This window comes from Eleutherodactylus coqui, chromosome 4, assembly GCF_035609145.1.
Source record: "Eleutherodactylus coqui strain aEleCoq1 chromosome 4, aEleCoq1.hap1, whole genome shotgun sequence".
In the NCBI taxonomy this organism is placed as follows: Eukaryota; Metazoa; Chordata; class Amphibia; order Anura; family Eleutherodactylidae; genus Eleutherodactylus; species Eleutherodactylus coqui.
The window spans coordinates 250,191,517-250,213,871 of record NC_089840.1 but is presented as its reverse complement, the minus strand read 5'-3'; the positions used below and the strand labels follow the sequence as shown (position 1 = coordinate 250,213,871).

The 22,355-nt window shown below is 44.8% G+C and overlaps 2 protein-coding genes across 4 annotated transcripts in view; one reads left to right on the top strand and one right to left on the bottom strand.

The window, feature by feature from the left end:
- LOC136626203 (alpha-2-macroglobulin-like) overlaps window positions 1-10,067 on the top strand; it is a 67,214-nt gene extending 57,147 nt beyond the window's left edge. Inside the window, exons 32-36 of the mRNA XM_066601045.1 lie at window positions 1,527-1,617; window positions 1,706-1,774; window positions 4,894-4,996; window positions 6,645-6,689; window positions 9,871-10,067. Of these exons, the coding sequence (XP_066457142.1) occupies window positions 1,527-1,617; window positions 1,706-1,774; window positions 4,894-4,996; window positions 6,645-6,689; window positions 9,871-9,896 (334 nt within the window). The 3' untranslated portion in view covers window positions 9,897-10,067. The remainder of the gene's footprint in view (window positions 1-1,526; window positions 1,618-1,705; window positions 1,775-4,893; window positions 4,997-6,644; window positions 6,690-9,870) is intronic.
- A 2,065-nt stretch (window positions 10,068-12,132) lies between these two features.
- STN1 (STN1 subunit of CST complex) overlaps window positions 12,133-22,355 on the bottom strand; it is a 38,658-nt gene continuing 28,435 nt past the window's right edge. For all 3 annotated transcript variants that reach the window (XM_066601050.1, XM_066601048.1, XM_066601049.1), the window contains exons 6-10: window positions 21,413-21,542; window positions 19,898-20,066; window positions 17,365-17,478; window positions 14,488-14,560; window positions 12,133-12,664 (exon numbers count right to left, since the gene is read on the bottom strand). In XM_066601050.1, the coding sequence (XP_066457147.1) occupies window positions 12,507-12,664; window positions 14,488-14,560; window positions 17,365-17,478; window positions 19,898-20,066; window positions 21,413-21,542 (644 nt within the window). In that variant the 3' untranslated portion in view covers window positions 12,133-12,506. The remainder of the gene's footprint in view (window positions 12,665-14,487; window positions 14,561-17,364; window positions 17,479-19,897; window positions 20,067-21,412; window positions 21,543-22,355) is intronic.

Genomic DNA, 22,355 nt, shown 5'->3' with positions numbered 1-22,355 from the left:
CGACCTGCCCCACCTCCTCTTATTTTTGGCTATGGACAAGGGGCGGGGCGGGGGCAGAGCTAAACACCCGCCCTCTCCACGCCCCTTGTCCATAGCCAACAATGGGAGGAGGCAGGGCGGATTGGCGCTTAGCTTCACCCCCGCCCTCTCGCATTGCACAGAACGAGCGGGGAGGAACGAGAGGTGAGCCTGCAATGGGGAGGAAGAGGAAATGGGCGATGGCCTGGTGAGCTTGGCAAATTTGAGCCGGTCTCACTAGGTCATATGAACTGGCACAAAAACATTTAATTTGTGCGCCTGTTCACCAGATTTTTCACTTCCAGCGTAACGTATATCAGCCGGCAGTGAGAACGGCCGGCCAATATGCGCTCGTGTGAAAGAAGCCTTATTCGGATGAGTCACGTTATGAGATCCCTTTCCTCTGGTGATAGGGAGAGCATCAGCTGGATACCCAGGGTAAATTCCTACCCCGGTTCTTTACACATTGGTTTATAGGGCTGTCCAAGATTAGAAAAATTGTGGATGAGCTGCAATTTTAGAAATATCCCGTGGGCAGACCTGGCACTGTGATTGGAAAAAAAAGAAACCCCTTTTCACTAATCGGCATTCTATTATTTGCAACCTCTGGACATCCAGGATCTCATCCAGTTCAGTAACACTGGTAATATTGCAGTGAGTACAGGTGTTGCTGCCTTGAAGGGGTATTCTAATCTTAGCCTTTCATGGCTGAGGTGGGATACCCACATAGGTGATCATAGAATCATAGAATTGGAAGGAACCTTCAGGGTCATTGAGTCCAACCCCCGCTCAATGCAGGATCACTAAATCATCTCAGACAGATATTTGTCCAGCCTTTGTTTGAACACTTCCATTGAAGGAGAACTCACCACCTCCCATGGCAACCTGTTCCACTCATTGATTGCCCCCACTGTCAGAAAGTTTTTTCTTAAATCTAATCTGTGTCTCCTTTTCAGTTTCATTCCATTGCTTTTAGTCTTTCCTTGGGCAACTGAGAATAGGGCTGACCCTTTTGGACTGCGACAGCCCTTTAGATATTTGTGGACAGTTATTAAGTCTCCTCTCAGTCTCCTTTTTTGCAAGGTAAACATTCCCAGATCCTTTACCCATTCCTCATAGGACATGATTTGCAGACCGCTCACCATGATAATCTGGTAACTCTTCTTGAACTTGCTCCAGTTTGTCTATGTCTTTTTTAAAGTGGGGTGCCCAGAACTGCACCCAGTATTCCAGATGAGGTCTGACTAAGGAAGAGTAGAGGAGGATAATCACCTCACATGATCTAGACTCTATGCTTCTCTTATACATCCCAGAATTGTGTTTACCTTATTTGCTGCTGCATCACGCTGTTGACTCATGTTCAGTTAATTAAAGAGGGTCGTCCAGTCTTACGTTAGAAATTAATTTGCACTTGTAAGAATATAGGAACATCCTTGCTTACTGATATAATACAGAGGTAGAGTTTAGAATATATATTAAATTATATGTAATTTAATCAATTCTCACAGCTACATTGGCAAGAGAGAGAGCTCAAATATGGCATTGGTGGACATCAAGCTCCCATCCGGATACACCCCAGTCAAGTCTTCTGTCAATGAGGTACAGTGACCGCCCATCATATACTCACAATATACTGTTTGATGTCTAACCATAAAACCCGATCATTTACACGTACTTTCTTCTCCAGCTACAGGGACGTAATTCGATTAGCAGGGCAGAGGCGCATCACAATAAAGTCATTGCATACTTTGAGAAGGTGAGCTTATTTCTCTTAGCTTCAATGTAAAGGGGTTTTCTGGGGTTTATATCACTGTTACAATTACTGCAGCATGCACAGTATGATATACTGTCTTTACTTGGTCTTGTCTATGTGGAATCTCTCTGTATTGCAATCCATTAGTGTTTATTAGTGTAGAATTGGTAATGGGTGTTTGGTGGCAGCAATCTTTATTGGGCCCATCCTAGAAATCTATCAGCACCCGACATCTGCATCAAAAAGTCAGACAAATGGAACCTTCTCACCCTTAGATGCCATGTGGTTCCCACATGCACAGCTTCCAAGTCTACATCTTCACTCTGCCCTACATGTATGGAATGATGTGAAAAGGTATTAACGGAGCTATAACACTGGATAGTGGATCCCATTGACTAAAACGTCTGGGCTTATAGCAGCTGAAGCACTGATACCGGCGATGTGAGGACTATATAGAGGTGTGCACCTAGAATGAGAGGACTAGTTCTTTCATTCTCTGCATGCACACAAGTAGTCCTCCAAGTGCATGCAGCAGCAGCTCTCACAGAACAATGACCTTTGTACAGAGCATGCCCACAACACTCTCCCTGGGAGTCAATCAGTTGCCTTCAGGCTACAAGTTTCTGTGGTTAGTGTGGCTGCTGTAAAGCATCTTGAAATGTTGTTACCAGCAGCTCATAAAGATGATATATTCCTTTAACCCCTTGAGTGGCGGGTTTCCTACCACCCTGTCGTGCCCACCAGGGCAGGTTTTTTAAAATGGTCTAATCATTGAATTTCAACTAATTTTGCAGTTGCATCTCAAGAGCCATAACTTTTTCATTTTTCCATTGACATGGCCATATGAGGGCTTGTTTTTTACGGGACAAGTTGTGATTTTTTAAACAGGAGGGAGGAAAAACAGAAATGGGGAAAAAAGAAAAAAAGAGGCCATGTCATTAAGGGGTTAAATAATGCATTAACTTCCTTCTCTGGGTCATTACGACGCACACGGATACCGCATGTGTGATTGTATTTTTGATTTTTTTTACAAAGTAAAGGGAGACAAGTGTTTTTATTATTTTTTTTATAATTTTTTAACTTTTTTTTTTTTAATTTTTTTTTTGTCCCTTTAGGGGACTTCCACAGGGACCCATCAGGACCCCTGATCACATTCCGGGGGTCCGATGGTGACAGCCCTTTACATGCTGCAGTGACAGCCCTTTACATGCTGCAGTCACATAGACTGCAGCATGTAAGGGGTTAACACAGCAGAGATCGGAGGTTTTCTCTGATCTCTGCTGTAAGAGCAGGTACCTAGCTGTCCTCTGACAGCTAACAACCAGCTCTGCCTGCCACAGAGACCATCGGCTTGCTTCTGACAAGCCGATGGTCTCTATGGCAACCTGTAAACAAAGCAGGAGATTGCCGACATATCGGCAATATCTTCTGCTGGTTTTTCAAAGCCCTTGCTTTGTTCTCTCTGGGTCTGTGCAGGCAGAGCACACTGCCACAGCTTGTGGCATTGTGCTCTGCAGCTCCTATAGTGATACATAGCCCAGAAATCTTCCGGGCTATGTTGCTATGAGCAGTGGAGCTCGTCCCGGAAATTTTCCGGGCGTGCCACTCAAGGGGTTAAGTGTGTGTTCATATACTGCAGATACTCTGTGGATTTTTCGTAACGGCAAAATGCTCACCAAATAGTGCTGATTTTGCCACGGAAATGTAAAAAATGTCTTCAGCACACATTAATTTACACAGATTTTTTTCCGCAGCATGTGGATGACCTTATGCGCATTGCTGCTACTGTAAAATGCAAAAATTTACAGCAGCACAACCAAAGGACCCACTAGAATATAACTTTTTATTAAATTAAAAAGTCCCCCGCCCCCCCCCCCCCCCCCCCCAATACAAGGCAACAACAATCAGATCACCAGAAAAACTGGACCTAAGATCATAGATCTATCAAAATCCACAAGGGTACATTAAATATCCCTATATGTATATTCAGAATCCAGCATGTAAGGTATAAAGGGTAATATTAAATATAGGATGAATATTTCCATCCCATACCATACGTGGTTTATTCAAGGGACTTTTGGTGTGGTCAAAGTTTCACACTACTTTCAGGCTTGGCATTTGACTACACAAAAAGTCCCCTGAATGAACCATGTATAACCACAGATAAGTGGGGCCGTTCTTTTCATCCTATATCTAATTGTTAGGGACAGCGAGTGTGGACCCACTGTGCCAACCATCAGGTTTGACGTTGGGCTAAACTTGAGGGCGTTATCCTGCTGACTCTCCGGTCTTCACCCTTTAACCCCTGTACAGGGATCTGTCCTCCTCTGCGGAGAGCAGAGTAGGCTGCTACCTCTTGGTGTAGTCCCTGTGTGGTTGGCAGCTGACTCTCGGGGGTCAGGAGCACTGATGCACGTACCATGCAAACAGGCAGGATGCTCAGCCAGCAAATGGAGCACAGACAGGACCAACAGAGAGCAAATGGGCAGGTAACGGAGTAGGGACAAGGCGAGGACAAATAAGGCAGGGAGCGGTGCAGACACACTAGTAAGACAGAGGACCTGTGCTGGTAGCAGAAGCAAAACACACCAACACTCAGGCAATGAGGAAGGGTTCCCAGCTTAGCTAAATAGGGAGGTAATTGACCATTACCCTACAGATGAGCTGGGGGCACTGGAGAAGGTAACCCCTGCTGTGCTGATGAGAAGTGTGCAACAGTTCATACTAAAGAGGTAGCAGGACGACATTTGTGTCTACCAGAAATAGCAGGAGAAAAGCAAGTATGAGTTGCTCGCCAAATACTAATATTACCCTCTATACCTTGCATGCTATATTTAGAATATGAATTTAGGGATGTTGAATGTAGCTTTGTGAATTTGGATATATCTATGCACTTTGATCTTGTTGATCTGATGATCCAATTGTGGTCCCCTTGTGGGTTCTTTAGTTGTGCTACTGTGAATTTTGACTAATTTTGAGCCCTAATCAATTGTCTGTGATTTATACTATAAAATGCTGTGGATTTTCTATAGTAAATGTTGCTGTGAAAAATTTGCAGCATTTCTGCATTGTGTGAATGTACTCTAAAATCACTAACGAACCATTCTTTTGTCTTCCTTCAGCTTGATAACACCATAAAGTCCTTCACATTCTCAGTGGAACAAGAAATTCCAGTCGGGAACCTTCAGGCAGCCACTGCAACCATCCTCGACTACTACGAGACAGGTAATCGTCGCGGCTTTCCAGCAGTAACTGTATGTGCATCTTACACGGATATCAATACCTCTACATAGGGTGTTCATTGCAGAATAGGTACAGGCATATGCGTACATTTATATATATGCATGGACTAATGCGCAGTCCATGCTGTACCTTCGTGGACCATTAATTGTGCAATTTTGTGTGTACTGTGACTTGTAGATTCACAACAGCTGGAGAGCCGCAGGTTGAAAAACACTAAAGAACTCTAATTTACACTGATCTGTACAATGCACACTTCTAAACACAAATCGCTTGAACAGTAGTGAAACAATCGGCCAGGACTCCGGTTAGGCCGGTCTCACATGGTTGGATTTAAAATGCAGATTCCGCGATCGCCGACCGTTGGGATGATACGTGGGCATTGAAATGCATTGACTTTTGCAGCTTCTCTCACACTTGCAAGTAAGAATTGCAGATTCTGGCAGCAGAACATTCGCAGCATGCTCTACTTTACCGCAGATTCTGTGTATATGGGCTCCATTGATCCATATGGATGCGTTCGATCCACAGAGCATACGTATGGATGCGGATTCATACACAAGTTACTAGGAAACCAGATAACCAATGGTATAAACAGAGCAGAAATTTGTGGCAGACAATGGAGGAGTCTGGGGAGCAACATATCATTCCAGATTGCAACCTCCGCTAATTCTTCTTCCTCCACAAGAGTGTTTTTTTTTTTTAAAGTGGCTATCACTACCATCAAAAAGTAGTATAAACTAGCCAAGCCAGGAGAGCAGTATCCTGTTCTGAAGGCTCTCGGAACAGCTCTCACCATGATGGCACAAGGGAATGTCACCTGAGCGATAGAAGGGGGTTTCCTGGTGGTTGGGTACCTTTCTGATGTCATTCCCTGCATGCGTTCCGTTTTCCACACAAATGATACAGCGTCCATCCGAGTGGAAAACCACATGCTTAGTTTCCACGATCATTTGCAGGTCTTTCGCTGCGGATATCTGCAAGCAGAATCTGACCCGCTTGTGAGAGCCCAGCCTTAGGGCTAATGCCCATTGACGGATTTCTGCCGCGTTTCACAAAAGGCAGTCATTCATAGATTAGAGGAAGAAAAATCGCAGCATGCACTATTTTACCCCAGAAACAGTTTGGATGGCCTCTATTGATGTCAATGGAGGCGTCTGAACCGGAGCCCATACATAATTAACATTGCATATGGGCCGCGAGTACCTGAGTCATCACTAAGTGTCGGCTCAGGAAATACAAACAAAAAAACCCTGTACTGCACATGACTAACGCCGTGGGGTTACGTGTAAAGGGGGCATGACCAGAAACATCTGACAAATTATCTATAAAGACAAATGACACAAATTTAAGCACAAATCTATGCATAAATTAAATTCTTTGTCTTTAGGGCATCTAAAGATGTACCAAATTTATTCACTGTGCCTCCTAATTAATTTATTCTATCTGACTTGTCTATAAAATGCCAGTATTAGTAAATCTGTCCCAATAACAGCTGTATAAATCCATATGCAGTTAGCACCCCCTAGTGGTCACTCAGTAGCTGTATGAGTGTTCTTGTTCAGGGCCTTCTCCTCCGTATAATATATTGTGGTCTCCGGTGTTACTATTGTATTTGTTTTGTTTCTTCCAGATGACATCGCTGTAACGAAATACTATCACCCCTGCAGTAACAAAGGTGAGGAAGAGCAGATCCCAACTGAAGTGTCCATAGGAGCGAAACTATATGAGAAGCAGAGGTTGCAGTCACATCCGGGACCTGAAGCCTTTAGGGGACTCAAAATGATCACTTACCTCATATGAGACCAGTAATATGATTGGTATTTTAAAATTGGGGGTAACATACACTTTTATGTAGCAATTAAGAGGGTTGTCCAGTTGATACCCTAATAGCTGGTGAGGATGGAGGATAGAGAAGGCGAAATGATGAATCACCGTATCAAATGAAGAGTAATGTACCCTCACTGTCAGAAAGTTTTTTTCTAATATCTAATCTGTGTCTCCTCCCTTTCAGTTTCATCCCATTGCTTCTAGTCTTTCCTTGTGCAGATGGGAATAGGGATGATCCGTCTGCACCATGACAGCCCTTCAGATATTTGTAGACAGCTATTAAGTCTCCCCTCAGCCTTCTTTTTTGCAAGCTAAACATTCCCAGATCCTTTAACCGTTCCTCATAGGACATGATTTGCAGACCGCTCACCATCTTGGTAACTCTTCTCTGAACCTTCTCCAGTTTGTCTCTGTCTTTTTTAAAGTGGGGTGGCCAGAACTGGACACAGTATTCCAGATGAGGTCTGACCAAGGAAGAGTAGAGGGGATAATGACCTCACGTGATCCAGACTCTATGCTTCTCTTAATACATCACAGAATTGTGTTTGCCTTTTTGGCTGCTGCATCACATTGTTGACTCATGTTCCATAATGTCTAATCTGTGTTTCCTACCTTCCAATTTAATCCCATTACTTCTAGTTTTTCCTTGTGCAAATGAGAATAGGGCTGAACCCTCTGGAATGTGACAGCCCTTCATATATTTGTAGCTAGCTATTACGTCTCCTATCAGCCTTTTATTTTGCAAGCTAAATATTCCCAGATCCTTTAACCCTTCCTCATAGGGCATGGTTTGCAGACCATTCATCATCCTGGTAGCTCTTCCCTTTTTTTTTTTTTTTATTTGGGTGCCCAGAACTGGACACAGTATTCCATACAAGGTCTGACTAAGGAAGAGTAGAGGAGGTTAATTACCTCATGTGATCTAGACTCTATGCTTCTCTTAATACATCCCAGAATTGTGTTTGCCTTTTTTGCTGCTGCATCACACCGTTGACTCATGTTCAGTCTGTGATTTATTAGTATACCCAAGTCTTTTTCACATGTGCCGCTGCTGAGCCCAATTCCTCCCATTCTGTATGTGCTTTCTTCATTTTTCTTGCCCAGATGTAGGCCTCTGCATTTCTCCTTGTTAAATACCATTCTGTTACTCGCTGTCCTCTGTTTAAGCTTTTCTAGATCTTTTGGAATCCTTTCGCTTTCTTCCCTAGTGTTAGCCATCCCTCCTAACTTTGTGTCATCGGCAAATTTGATCAGTTTCCCATCAATTCCCTCCAGATCATTTATAAAAATGTTGACCACCACTGGGCCTAGGACAGAGCCTTGTGGTACCCCACTTGATACATTCTTCCACTTGGATGTGCAGCCATTTATGACCACTCTTCGAGTACGATCACTCAGCCAGTTCTGAATCCACCTAACACCTCTCCACCAAATGCAGATGGTAAACTCACTTGGCGAAGCAAAATCTGCTTTCTCTATGCCCCAAGTGGGATCCATATAAATAGGAGAACCAAAGTAGTAGATGGAGATCATCCAGGTACCAGTAGTCCTACAATGGCCATACAATGCCTCTAACAGCGGTGTGTTTGCCCTGAAAAGTGAGTTTCTTTGATCCTAAAGATTCAACATTGTTAACAAACTACACAACCTTCATGAGTAAAAGGTACCTCATATGTCAAATATCCTCCAGGCTACATTAGAGTAGAACAATACCTCCTGTCACGTTTTCCTCTTAAATAATGGCAAAATGGGTTCATCAGGGACTCTTGTGTAGCGAAATAAAATGGATCAATGCAAGGTAGAAAATGCAGCCCAGCAGCACAATAATGATAACCAGGATGATCAAGACTTCCGGAATGTTATTATTACTTTCTGTCATTTGCTACAAAGATCATTGTGCATTATACAGGAGACATAGAAAGCAAGTGAGCGCCTACATGACATAAGATGCAAAAAAAAAATATTTTATTGTGCAACTCCAGAAGATAGGAGTAGCATTTCAGGCCCATGGCCCTTTTTCACGCTAGTTTCCGTATGATGTCCAGTGGCATATCGCTCCACATTTGCTGTAACTAAGCCTCTAGATCAGGGGTGTCAAAGTCATTTTCACCTACGGCCACATCAGGCTTATGGTGACCTTCAAAGGGCCGATTGTAAAACAGTACAGTAAGGGCCTGTTCACACAAGCGTATTTGCGTACATAATATGCAGTGAACAGAAGCCATTGATGTCAATGAGTTCATTCACATGATGTATATTTTCACACAGCGTGACCTATTTAGTTGCGTCCTACGCACCCCAATAGACCATTGAAGTGAATGGGCCGCGCAAATACGTGGGCCCATCTGCGTTTTTTTGCGTGCCCAAATATGCAGCCATAAGCGATTTTCTATGTGTACTGTGTATGCAAACTTCGTAGCAGCTAGTTTACACCCACCAGCTTAGATAAAACTGATAATTAGAAATGGAGCTGGCCGACAGGAAACTGAGGAAAAATGCCTCAGTGAAGAGTGGTGTTTCCAGCAATCTGTCATGTATCACCTGTTCTGTGGATAAGTGACAAACGTGGATTGTAGGAAAATCCCAGCAGATATCTTACTGTACCACTCCTAAGGCCGGCTGCACATGAACAGGTCGGATTCCGCACGTGGAATCCCTCAGCAGAATCCGGCTGTGACCCCAACCAACAAGCCTGTGTACCTGCAAAATCTATAATGCAGATGGTCGTGGACGCCTGTCGTCAGTCATGTACAGTACAGATTTAAAAATAACATTTTTGCATTTCCTGCACTGTTGCTAGGCGATGACGTGGGCACCCGCAGCCCATCCGCAATGTCAATTGCGTACGGGCTGCAGATCGAATGCCCTGCATTGACTTATTTGCTACTATAAAGTCTATCCCGTTTACACCAAACCGAATGGAACGGGTCCCAGTTTTAGTGGCGTACTTCATTCCTTTATAATTTGGAACAGCAAATATCTTCGCTTCAAGTAGATTTTGGTAACAAATTGTCCTTTCGTTTCCGCAGGAGTTACAGCAGAATACAGCAAGTAGCGCAGCAGGGGAGCAGGCGATGGAAGCTGAATCAGCAAGTCTGTCCGGCTGCAGGAAGAAAATAGACCCGAAGTATTTATCGACTGCGACAACTTTACACAGAGTATCACAGTTGGACTTTTTTATATGCGGATGTGATTGAGAAGTCATATTAAAGTAGATGATCTATTAAAGTGTTTGGTGGGTTTTTTTATTAATGGAGGTATATAAAACGGACCATGGAATAGTTCAAATGTTTGTGGGATAGAAGGAAAGAGGACCCATCAGCTCTCCTGCCACGTCTTGTCCCCGTGAAACAACAGTTCTCGAGCTTCTGTTCCTCTGTTATTTCTACTAAGTGTGTTCCTGCATAGTCTGACGCAGTGAGCCCTGTTTGGAATGACACCAATATGTTTTAATAGGGGTTGGCCCATGCATAATAGTGCAGCTTACATCAGCAGTATTATATGCATATGCTCTCCACATGAGCCAAAGTGGACAAGCACATGAATGCCTATTGCACTGTAAGTGGGTCCAGCCAGGGGCAGCTTTATCTGGAGAAGGGTTGACTGAGGAGTGAGAAAAAACTGGGGCTGCATGACAAAAGCAAAAAAAAATTACATGGGCAGGGAATGTGTTAAAATAAAAAAAAGAAAAAAAGATTGGTACCGTGTTAAGGCCCTTTTACACGGGATGAGAGTCAGGCAAACGATGCCCGACACTTGTCCCCGCATATACTTGCTCCCATGCTGTTACACAGGAGCGAGTATCGCTGGATTGCTCACAGAGGGGTGGGGCGGCTGGAGATTTCACTCCTCGCTCTCCCCCGCCCCTCTCCATTCACTGTAAACAGTGTCCGTTCAGTACTGAATGGCTGCTGTTTACACCGAACGATTCTCGGCCAGTCATTCAGTTTCTGCATGCTTTTACACGGGACGATTATCATTCAAAACCCTGCAGGAGCCTGAACAACCAGAACGATAAATAAGGCCATAAAACTTTCACATCGCTTATCAGTGGACTAATTAAGTATTTACTCCTCTACTCATCCTGTTCTGCTATTGTTTTACGTGCAAATTAATCACACCATGTCTGTGCCTTGTCATATGTATGTGTATATGTATGCGTCTTCGGATCTATTTCATTAAGCCTGAGGAAGAACCTTGAGAGGTTTGAAAGCTCGCTATAACATCATGTATTTATGTTAGCCATTAAAAGGTATCATATCTACAAGATTACTTGGTTTCCTTTACTGAGAACAATCACAATAACCCATTCAATAACCCTGCCACCCACCTCCAGTCCAGCACCTGAAAGCCGCGGCAGTGGTCACGTGCCATTCTTTGTTCACATGGCCACTGTCACCAATAGCAGGTGACGGCTGCAGCAGCTTCCAGCATCGCAAAGTCTAGGACTAGGACAGCATCACAAAGTCTATCAGCACATCCATGACTGTGATTAATAAGGACCCTTTTACACGGGACGGTAATCATTCAGATTCTTGCTGGATCACGGGAAGCTGAACAACAATTGTGTAGATGTGTGCAAGGACTTAACACAAACGAGAATTCCTTCGCTTATCATTTGTCATTCATTTCTGCAGGCATAAAAACTGAACGGGCATTTATGGACAACTACCTATTTTCTGTGAATGGAGGTGGGCGATCAAAGTGCTCTCTGGCCCGCTCCACCTCCATTCACTGAGCAATCCTTTCTGCCTTGTGTAAGCGCTGGAGCGATTGTCAGGGCGACCGTTGGGTGCCTCTGTGCCCGACCATCGTCCAGTGTCAATGGGCCCTAAGAAGTTAGAAAATAGGGAATGGAAGCCCTCACCCTGCGGTAACTAGACCAATTCAATGAGTATGAGGAAGCAGCTTGGAGTTCTGTAACTATGGTGCTTTGCTCCTCCAAAGTGAAAGGTTCCGTTCTCTTATCCTGCAGCAGGACGATGCCATATACTGCAGCTCATGTAGCGGACAATCCAAACTAATGATGGGTGGTATGCTCAGAACAGAATCCTACATGGTCCTTTTCTCATGGGAATTTCACTAATTCATAAAGTATTTGGATGGATGGATAGAGAGAGATAGACTGATCTTCATACATGGTGAATCTGAGTTCCGGAATGACCATCGGATGATCGTTATTCTGCGCAGTGCGGCGCTGCCCCTTTGTGCATGCTATGGGTAGAATTAGCAATGTGAAGTACTATAGCTTCCATGATTCCTCTCCCCTCCTACAGAAAAACGGAGAGTCAGATATTATATATATTTATATATATATATTGTTGCTTTTGTGTTATAAAAATAAAAAAGTGTATATTGATTTCAATCATTACAAAAAGATCAGTGCCGGACTGTCCACATCTCGAGATTTCAGAATTATATGGGAATATTCCCTTTTTTTTGCCCCTCAAGAAACATCGCTTTTGGTGTGGCATTGTAGTTCATCTCTAAGTAAGTGAATAAGGCTGAGATGATACCAGACGAGTTGTGTTGTTTCTATAAGAAAGGAAGTTTCCCCGATTCTAGAAGTCCTTTTAACAGTTATTTACGATGTAATAAGTACATGGTTGGATGTCAAAATTCATTTCTTCCAGTTCAGGCGACTGGATTTCTTCTCCTCCGGTGATCAGAACGACGTGTAATATTTTTCCATAGTGCTGATGATGTCGCTGTTTCCTTCAAGAGTATTGATAACACGTTGCAATATGGTGTCGTTGACGCTGGAGCCAAACGTCTGTTGCACACAGTTGAGTATGTGGAGAAAGTGGCAACCTTTATCGGCATCTGAAGTAAAACAAGAGGACTCTTTTTAATTAGTGTTGAGCGATTATTGAAATAATTGGGTCAGGAGTGACCAACACTATTTTTAAATATTAATTGTGATTTGCGATTCCAATTTTTGGTGAAATCAATAGAAATAAACATCAGGCCTCCTTGAACAAAGGCGGTGGTGACAACCCAGCAGTGTGGTCCCCGGTTCAAATCCCGATCTAGGTCAGATTCAAACCTAGAACTCCAGCACTGCAAGGCAGCAGTACTAAGTCAACACACCCGTCCCTTCAGGCGGCAGTACTAAGCCAACGCAGCCGTCCCTTCAGGCAGCAGTACTAAGCCAACGCAGCCGTCCCTTCAGGCGGCAGTACTAAGCCAACGCAGCCGTCCCTTCAGGCGGCAGTACTAAGCCAGCGCACCCGTCCCTTCAGGCGGCAGTACTAAGCCAACGCAGCCGTCCCTTCAGGCGGCAGTACTAAGCCAACGCAGCCGTCCCTTCAGGCGGCAGTACTAAGCCAACGCAGCCGTCCCTTCAGGCGGCAGTACTAAGCCAACGCAGCCGTCCCTTCAGGCGGCAGTACTAAGCCAACGCAGCCGTCCCTTCAGGCGGCAGTACTAAGCCAACGCAGCCGTCCCTTCAGGCGGCAGTACTAAGCCAGCGCACCCGTCCCTTCAGGCGGCAGTACTAAGCCAACGCAGCCGTCCCTTCAGGCGGCAGTACTAAGCCAACGCAGCCGTCCCTTCAGGCGGCAGTACTAAGCCAACGCAGCCGTCCCTTCAGGCGGCAGTACTAAGCCAACGCAGCCGTCCCTTCAGGCGGCAGTACTAAGCCAACGCAGCCGTCCCTTCAGGCGGCAGTACTAAGCCAACGCAGCCGTCCCTTCAGGCGGCAGTACTAAGCCAACGCAGCCGTCCCTTCAGGCGGCAGTACTAAGCCAACGCACCCGTCCCTTCAGGCGGCAGTACTAAGCTAACGCAGCCGTCCCTTCAGGCGGCAGTACTAAGCCAACGCACCCGTCCCCTCAGGCGGCAGTACTAAGCCAACGCACCCATCCCTTCAGGCGGCAGTACTAAGCCAACGCACCCATCCCTTCAGGCGGCAGCAACACTTTTCTTAAACTAACACACATACATACACGGGAACAATCAAAACGTATTAACTTATCATATCTGAAATAAGTTATTAATGCCATTCCAGGGGTTATTTGGGCTGGTGCTGATTACACTGCATTATCATTAACTTCTGGTAATGGAGAAGTGTGCCAGCTGGATTCATGTCCAGAAAAAGCAGCAGATAAGGTGCCCGACCCAATGTACAATCATTCCAATGCGAGTGAGTATTAGAGAATTGCATTAAGACGGCAGAGTTTCACCTGATAGTATAAACATCCGTCCTTTAAGGGTATGTTTACACGGCGGAATTTTCCGCGTGAATTTCGCCTTTAATAAAACAGGGCTTTTTGCCACGGATCCGCATATGGATATAGCCCTCGCGCTGGGCAAAATACGCAGCAAAAACTGCAGCAGAAAGCCACGGTTTTTAGGAGGCAGGATTCCAAGGTGAATTCCACTGTGTGAACATACTCTAAGAGTCAGGGCTCCACTCCTGTCTTAGCTATAAAAGGCGAAAAAAATTCTCAAAAACACCCTCCTGAGTATTGCATATAATTACACAAAATATCCCATCTGAATTCCTTTTAATACCTACTAATGACCAGCAGGTGGCACTGGCTTCCTTATATCAGTGCCAGCAGCCCCCTCACTGTAGTGTAACTAGATCAGCAGAAATGACCAAAACACAACTCCACAATATAGTATATACGAGGGTCACTTACGCCTCTGCCGCCGGCAATCTTCCTGGATTATGTTCAGAGTTAATTTATGTAACTCTTTGTTCTGATCAGTTACCTGCATACAAAGTAACATTTATTACATACAGGTTGTACAAGAGCCACACACAATTATACAGAATCTCTCAATATTAGGGCTTTTTAGGAATCTAGAGCGGGCCATTAAAGTGTGATCAGTGGGGTCTGACCCCTAAGAAATCCATGATGGGTAGAATGAAGGGGCAGCGGCACTTGCTGGAGTACCAAGACCCTTCCTTCACTGTTGTACCAAAAACAGATTATCCCCATTCAAATTGCCTGTACCAGCCACACTAATTGCCTATCTTAAAAAAAACCCTTCTGGCGGATTTTCCAGCATTGTGGTTGGGGTTTTAAGAAATGTCATGCAGAAGTTGTGTCACGGTGTACCTTTTCCTGTGCTGCAGATTTTCACCATTGATTTCCCTCCTCCAAACCGGGGAGTGAAATCTGCACTACATCAAGCAGCATTTGGGGAGGGTCTGCAGCTGTGAATCGGCTCAGTACCAGAGTAGTGTAATGTACTTAAAAAGTTACTTAAGGCACCTATCACATGGACGAGAAAATCGCAGTGATATTGCAGCTGTGTTCTGTGCCATATCGCTACGTTTTCTCGCGGCGATATCACGTTTTGTGTCGCTATGAAGTTGCACGAATTTGTAGTGCTCTTTTGCTGGGATTTTTTGGGGGGCTTGGAATATAAGCCCTACACCCAAAATAAGCCCCATCTGCCTTCAAAACAAAAAAAACCCAATACATTACCTATCAAGTGCTGCACTTCTTCTCCGCAGCTCCGCAACACTTGGTTGTAGTTTTCACCCAGTGCTTCCTGGTCAAAGGTTCAAAAACCCCACCTCCAGGAAGTGCTGGTTCTCGAGCGCTGTGGCTCAGCCAATCCCTGCAGTGCTCGATGAACCAATCACAGCCATCGCATTGAATGGCTGTGATTGGTTCATAGTAACATAGTATGTAAGGCCGAATGAAGACAATGTCCATCTAGTCCATCGAGTGCTGCAGTGATTGGTTCTTGAGCGCTGCGGCTCAGCCAATCAGAGCCAGCATGGCGATGGTGGTCATCCAGCTTTCCTCTGAGTGGGAAAAGTTATTGCTGTCAGGTAATTCAAACCTTATTTTGTATATATGTTTATGTGTATATGTATATATATTATGTATGTGTACTAAGCTCCGTTATGCTTGAAAAAGGCGCCATTGGTGCGCAGAAACGTGTTGCACCCGTACCTTTAGCCGGTCAGTGGGTGAGAGTTCCCTCTGCCCACATCCCGGCAACTTTTTTATGTCATTATGATTGTCTTTCTTTTCCCTACTGGGGTAATAAATCACTTAAAGTAATAAGAAGTCGGGAGCCCGAAAGTTTTCTTTACTACCTAGGCAGTTCATTTTTGTCTTCTAGCACTTCTTGGCGGTGGGGTTTTTGAACCTCCAAACCAGGAAGCACTGGCTGACGATTACAGACAAGTGCCGGAACTGCAGAGTAGACGTGCGGTGGAGCGGACAGCGCCTGCTAGGTGATTAATTTTTTTATGCAGATAGGGCTTATTTTAGGGCTCAAACAGTAGGACTACCTACTGTAAAAGTTGCATCGCACCGCACGAAAACAGCATTTTCATGCGATGCGATGCAACACAAAGGAACAGTCCATAGGGAAACATTGGCTACAAAACATAGCTAATGACAGCTGTGTAGAGCATGCCGCAATTTTTTCTCTCTCGCAATGTAGCAGCCTACAAAACATTGGCAATTAGAAGGAAACCATGGGCCTCACATACATGCGATTTGTAGCGCTGTTGCATCGCGGGGAAAAAAAGCGTGTGTGAAAGCGGCCCGATTAGACTGGAGAACATGACACTCAGTCTTGGCCATTAATGGGGAGGTGCTTTTCCTCCACCGCAATGAGAGGCCACTACATCACCGATGACTTCCAAAGATTGGTAGAGATTAGAGATGAGCGAGCGTATTCGTTTAGGCAGATTACTCGAGCGAGTATAGGCATTTTCGAGTACATGCTTGCTCGTCCGAAAAGATTCGGGGGCCGGCGGGGGTGAGCAGTGAGTTGCGGGTGAGCATGAGGGAGGGGGGGGAGAGAGAGAGATCTCATCGCCGTTCCCTCCCGCTCTCCCCCGCCGCCCTCTGCCGACCCCCGAATCTTTTCGGGCAAGCAGGCATGTACTTGAAAATGCCCATACTCGCTCGCGTAATTTCCCTTACCGAGTAGGCTCGCTCATCTCTAGTAGAGATCCCAAGTAGCCAGTTTCCCACAGAGAAGTTTGACTGACAAGCCATAAAAGTCATATTGAAAACAATCCCTTTTAATGCCGCCCCTCATGGGACAGCACATGACCAAGGGACTGATTCTAGTTTACCCATCATGTGCTGTACGCACACATCTCTCTCCAATAGTCATCAATGCCGTTCTCACCTGCTTTGCAGCTAAGGGTGCTTTACAATGGAACGATTAGCGTTCAAACAAGCGAAAGTGAACGATGATTGATCAGTCTAAACGCAAACCATCAACCGAACGGCGGACAATAATCGTTCGCTGTTTGCTCGTCGTTTTTGGTCATCGTTGACGCCTTCACTTCTCATTTGGGTTAAACAGCGCTTGTTTAGTCCTTCTCAGTCACTTATACAGCGAATGCGAAGGATTCTGAACGATTTCTCGCTTGGACGAGCCAACGATGTATCTGCCTGTATACACAGATGATGATGTCATTCGCTCGTTCAAACGATAAATGCGCTCATGGGCCCTAACACGTGGTACAAGTTGTGTAGCGTCAGTCTGAAGACCGGACGGGATGGCGGCTCATCATTGTTCCAGTCTCTGACCTGATAGACTCCGGTCTTGTGGCCCTTCAGGTACACGATGCCTTTCTGCTGCAGGACCTGTATGGCTTCTTTGAATACATTATGAATTTCTCTGGATGTCCTGCTTGAACCTTCCTGATAAGAGAAAACAATGTGGACGTTACCAACAAATACAAAATCCATCATGGAATCATCTAGAAAATAGGAAAAACAATAATAATGACAATGTAACAACTCCCCAGGATCAGCGCTGTCCCTGCCGGCAAGTTGTATTCAGGCAACTCTTTATTATATTCAAATTGGCAACAACCAATGTCTGATGTAGCAGAAATGTTTTTTTCAAAATAAAATAATAATAATTGTGTCCCCAGAAAAAGTTGTCATTTTGCTGCAAAACTCCCCCCTGTGGGATTACAGAACGCTTCCACACCTAGTGACTCTACCAGATAGGCAGTTCTGGGTGAACCTGGGAGTTACTACATTGGAACATCTATATATTGACGGGGTATTGGCCTCCTTTGAAAGTTGCAGCAGCTGTACCAGGTCCCTAGGACTGGTTTTTATAGGTATTTGCAACTCCCAGAACCCAGGCAAACTTTCTCTCTATACCCCTGATAGGCATACTACGTACACAAGGACCCTGGGGTCTGATAATGTTGTTGTATAGCCATTTACTACACTCCAAAATTTCAAATATACCGATGGTGATGGAGAGCTCTCCCTTCTCTTACTGGTGAGAACTGGGATTCTGCAATGTCTACACATACCATGGTATTACCAGCTGCAAATAATAAATTAACCCAATTGTATACCTGTTTGCCAATGTTACCTGACACCGATTCGGCTTCAAAAAATGAATGGGATAACTACCAACCAATGCCACTGCTGCCGGGCACCCGGTGCAAACTTTAATCATTTAATATGGAGTTGTCCAGACATTCACACGTACTGTGGGGAGGTCACAGCATTTTGAAGCCAGCTATTGGGAACACCGGTTCCATTTGATCCAGCCATATGTTTGTTGGGTATTCTAGATGAGGAGCACTGGCATTTTCATGACAGGGTATTCCTTACCAAGGTATTCTTTCTGGCCCGCAAGTTGATAGCTCTACGCTGGATGTATATGCGTCCTCCAACGCTCTCAAAGTGGCAGAATATTGGTAACTCTACCTTGCCATATGAAAGGATAGTTTATAAAAATAGAAAATGTCCGGAGAAGTTTAACCCTTTTAGTGGCACGGCCAAAAAAATCTACGGGGCTTGCTGCACTGACCATGCAGCTAAACCCCGGAAGATTTCCGTGGACAGCTCTAGTGCTGAAATGTGCATAGCACTGAGCTGTCAACTGAAATCTTCCGGGGGTTTTACTGCATACTCAGCGCAGCAATCCATGGAGATTTCCCTGCCATAATACCAACTGTCAAACTAGGACAAATACTTGCGGGATTAAATTGCATTGTTGACTCATTTATAAAACCTGCCCTGTGAGGCATGACATGGTAATAATAAACCTGCTACTGAAGGGGTTAATAGGGTGTGGGGGAGATGGTGTGGTTCGACAGATACAACCCTCACACAAGATCTGTTCCAAAGCTTACTGAATGGATATGAACCCCTGACAGCTGCCTTAATGGTCCGGAGTGCAGGTCCTCCTCCGTACACACAGGGGCACACCGTAGCAAAGCTCAAAGGTCTTACAGTAGCAGCAGGACCGTAGATGATATCATAATCATCAGACATAAGTGGTTGCCATATTATACAGAACTGACTGAATACAAGCTCTAAACCCCATGTGTCGTCTGATCCTGCAGTCATCTGACCCCTCTTGTCGCGTCCGTAGGATAGTAGGAGGAGCAATGAAGTGACACACAGCGTATCTGTAGTCTGTAATGATGGCGACACATACTGGAGGCGCAATCGAAAAGGAGATTTTCCAAATCAAGACTAATTTGCAAAACTGACTGCTTCATATTTCGCATTTGGATGCAGTGGAACAGAATAGAAGAACGAGAGAACCCAAAGTTGTGTCAAGGAGCGGGGATCCATCACCGGACCTTCTAACACACTGCAGCTAAATAATATATTCACTATGGAGTCTGAAAGAAAATTATGACAGTTGGAAACTTCTGAATGATGTGGATCAGAGTATGTTGAGCAGCAGAGAACACCGGGATTACTCCTATTATGGGCTCCTTCACACAGCCGTGTTAGTACAGCATATTCCGCATATGGGTTTTGCGCTGTACCAATCTGCCATAGGCTCCTATGCTGCCGATCACACATATTGCACCAAATACATGCGCAATATAGATGGCAGCATGTTCTATCGTGGCATGCATGCACACCAAGATAGTGTATGGTAACCGGCAGGCTGCACCAAGTATGCAATGCCATTGCGTACTTGCTATGTCTAGCAAGAATGTGACAAAGAATGTGGCGGCGCAGTGAATTACGCTCGTGTGCAGCCGTCCTAAAATATATAGTATGTACTACATATGTTAAATGTGGGAGCATGCGAGGCAGCCATGAGAGCCCAGTATATGAGATTACATACCCCCGCTTCTGTCATGTGGCTTGGTCTGGTGGCAGTGGACAGTAGGGTTGGCACACTTTCCAATTCACGCTGGTAAAAATTACAAATTTGGTTTTCTTGCAGAAACTCCTTTATTTTTTCGCTCAACTGTAAAACGAGGCCAGAATGTGAGAGCGCAGCATCGTGTCTGCTGTAAAATGAGAGAACACAAATAGATGGGTGTGCAGGAAAGGGAGAGAAGATAAGATCCATCAGCCACAGCAAGGTCAGGTAATTCACCGCGGTCCACCTCTAAAACCAACTCAGTACAACATCTCACTTTTTAGGGATTTTACCCATCTGGTGGTTTAACTGCCCTATTTTTTCCTTCAGCTACCAAAATTCTTTTTGCTGCGTTTTTTCCCCGTGACATATAGGGTTATTTTTTCAATATCTTTTTCACTGACTTTTTTTTCCGTCTTTCAGTTTTATTCGGGGTAAAGCGCTAAAATTAAAAAAAAAAAAAAAAAAAAAGTATATTTACGCTAAAGTATGGGAACGGGTTCCTCATTTTGTTTCGGACGTTTTGATATATAATATATATGGTTTTGATTATAGGGCGCATATGGCGTCAGTTTTGGGTTATTTTCTTTCTTATGTATATATTTTTATTTTATTCTGTAATTTTGTCTTACTTGTGTATGTAACTTTTTTACTATCTATGTCCCCCCATGACATCTTATAAGACCTCTGGGGGACATTCACATGTGTTTTGATATTTTTTATTTGACATTTTTCCACTGTAGCTGGGGCATCCATAGAAGCCCCAGTTACAGTGAAAACATCACCCTGTAGTGACAACAGTCACTGGCAGAGCTGATCAGGGATTTCTAGGACCCTGTAGCTCTGCTGTGCCAGGGGATCCCGGCAGTCACGTGCCCACCAGCTCACACAGCGGAAGTTGTACTTCCATTTTCACTTCTTAGTATATAGCACTCATTGAGCACTGCGTACTAGGAAAAGGAGAAGGCAGAAGGGCTTCTCCTTCGGGTTCTCAGCTGTGACTAACAACCGCCAACCCAACCTGCTTCTGCTTGATTGCAGAAGCAAGGGCTTTAATCCTGTGTCGTATTTTTACTTTCGGCTGGGATTAAAGCCCAGGACCAAGCTATGTAAATTTACAGCGCTTGGTCCTTAATGGGTTAAAAAGATGATGTTCGTATTGGTAACGCGTCATAGCTGAGGCCTAGTACACAAAGACTGGCGAATACCCATGACAGCAGATTTCGCATTGAATCCATGCAACAAAAGGCAATTTTTTCCCCGCATGTGGATATGAAAACTACATGCAGTGAATACACATGTATAATGCACATTCACGCGATCCCATGGACAAGGATGGGCAATATGGACCAAAATAGGACATTCTGCAATTTTTCATGCATGGAAAAAGCATGTCCGAATACCCCGATGCAAATCAATGGGTATTACATGTGTAAAACGCTGCACAAAAACACCAGCGAGGCTTAACTGTAGGGTAGAAAACACTAAACTTACGTCAGTCCATGGGATGGATCTTCAAGGTGACCAGGGATAACGAAGGGCTTATCATAGACGTTTCTGTAAAGGTGTGGCGCTTCCAGCATCCGGGTGATCTGCACATCCAGTGTGGGGTCATCCACCTTATCTAAAATAAAAATGAAATCTGTTTTAAGGCATTCAGCACTTATCCGTGTAAAGCAGAACTTACTGGGACATAAATTTCTCACCCAGTAAAAAAAGGGGATTTAAGCACCACCACCAGCACTGCCAAGTGTTCGGTGGGCGTTGCTTAACCAATGAAGTATCTCGAACTTTCAGGAGCATACCCTTCTAAAAGCCCTCCCCTCTGCTCATGGCTGATGGCTGCAGCGGCCCCCGGATGGACATGTCATATGATGCAGGGGGCAGCTACACCCATCACTCAAGAGGTGAGGAGGAGGGCTTACGGTTGATAACCAGTGAGGTGTCCTGAGCTGAGGAATGCCCAGGGGACACCGCATCATGGCGCATTAGTGACTAAAACTTCTTATTTTTGGGCATGCTACTATTATGAACATCAACTTCCGCATATTTAAACGACTTTCCACGTCAACTATCTAGCGCTGTCGGCAGTTTTGGGGGGGGTCAAAACTGCTGACAGACTCTCTTTAAATATCTGTCCATCTCATTGGATGATCAGTTCCCTGCTAATCTCTTACTCATACCACGAATCGATGACCGACTTTATAATCCATGCTCTAGTGCCGAGTCCAGTGGCCATCCTTCCCCGTCAAAGTGTTTTTGGCACATTTTATATCCACCATTTATCTTATATATCTTCTGTACATTGAGTGACAGGAGATTGAGCAGGGTCAGGTTAGCAGGGTCAGGTTAGCAGGGTCAGGTTAGCAGGGTCAGGTGCTGACGGTGGCAGCTGGTCATAGGCAAACGTTGTTGGGTGTTATCCAGCAAACACAGT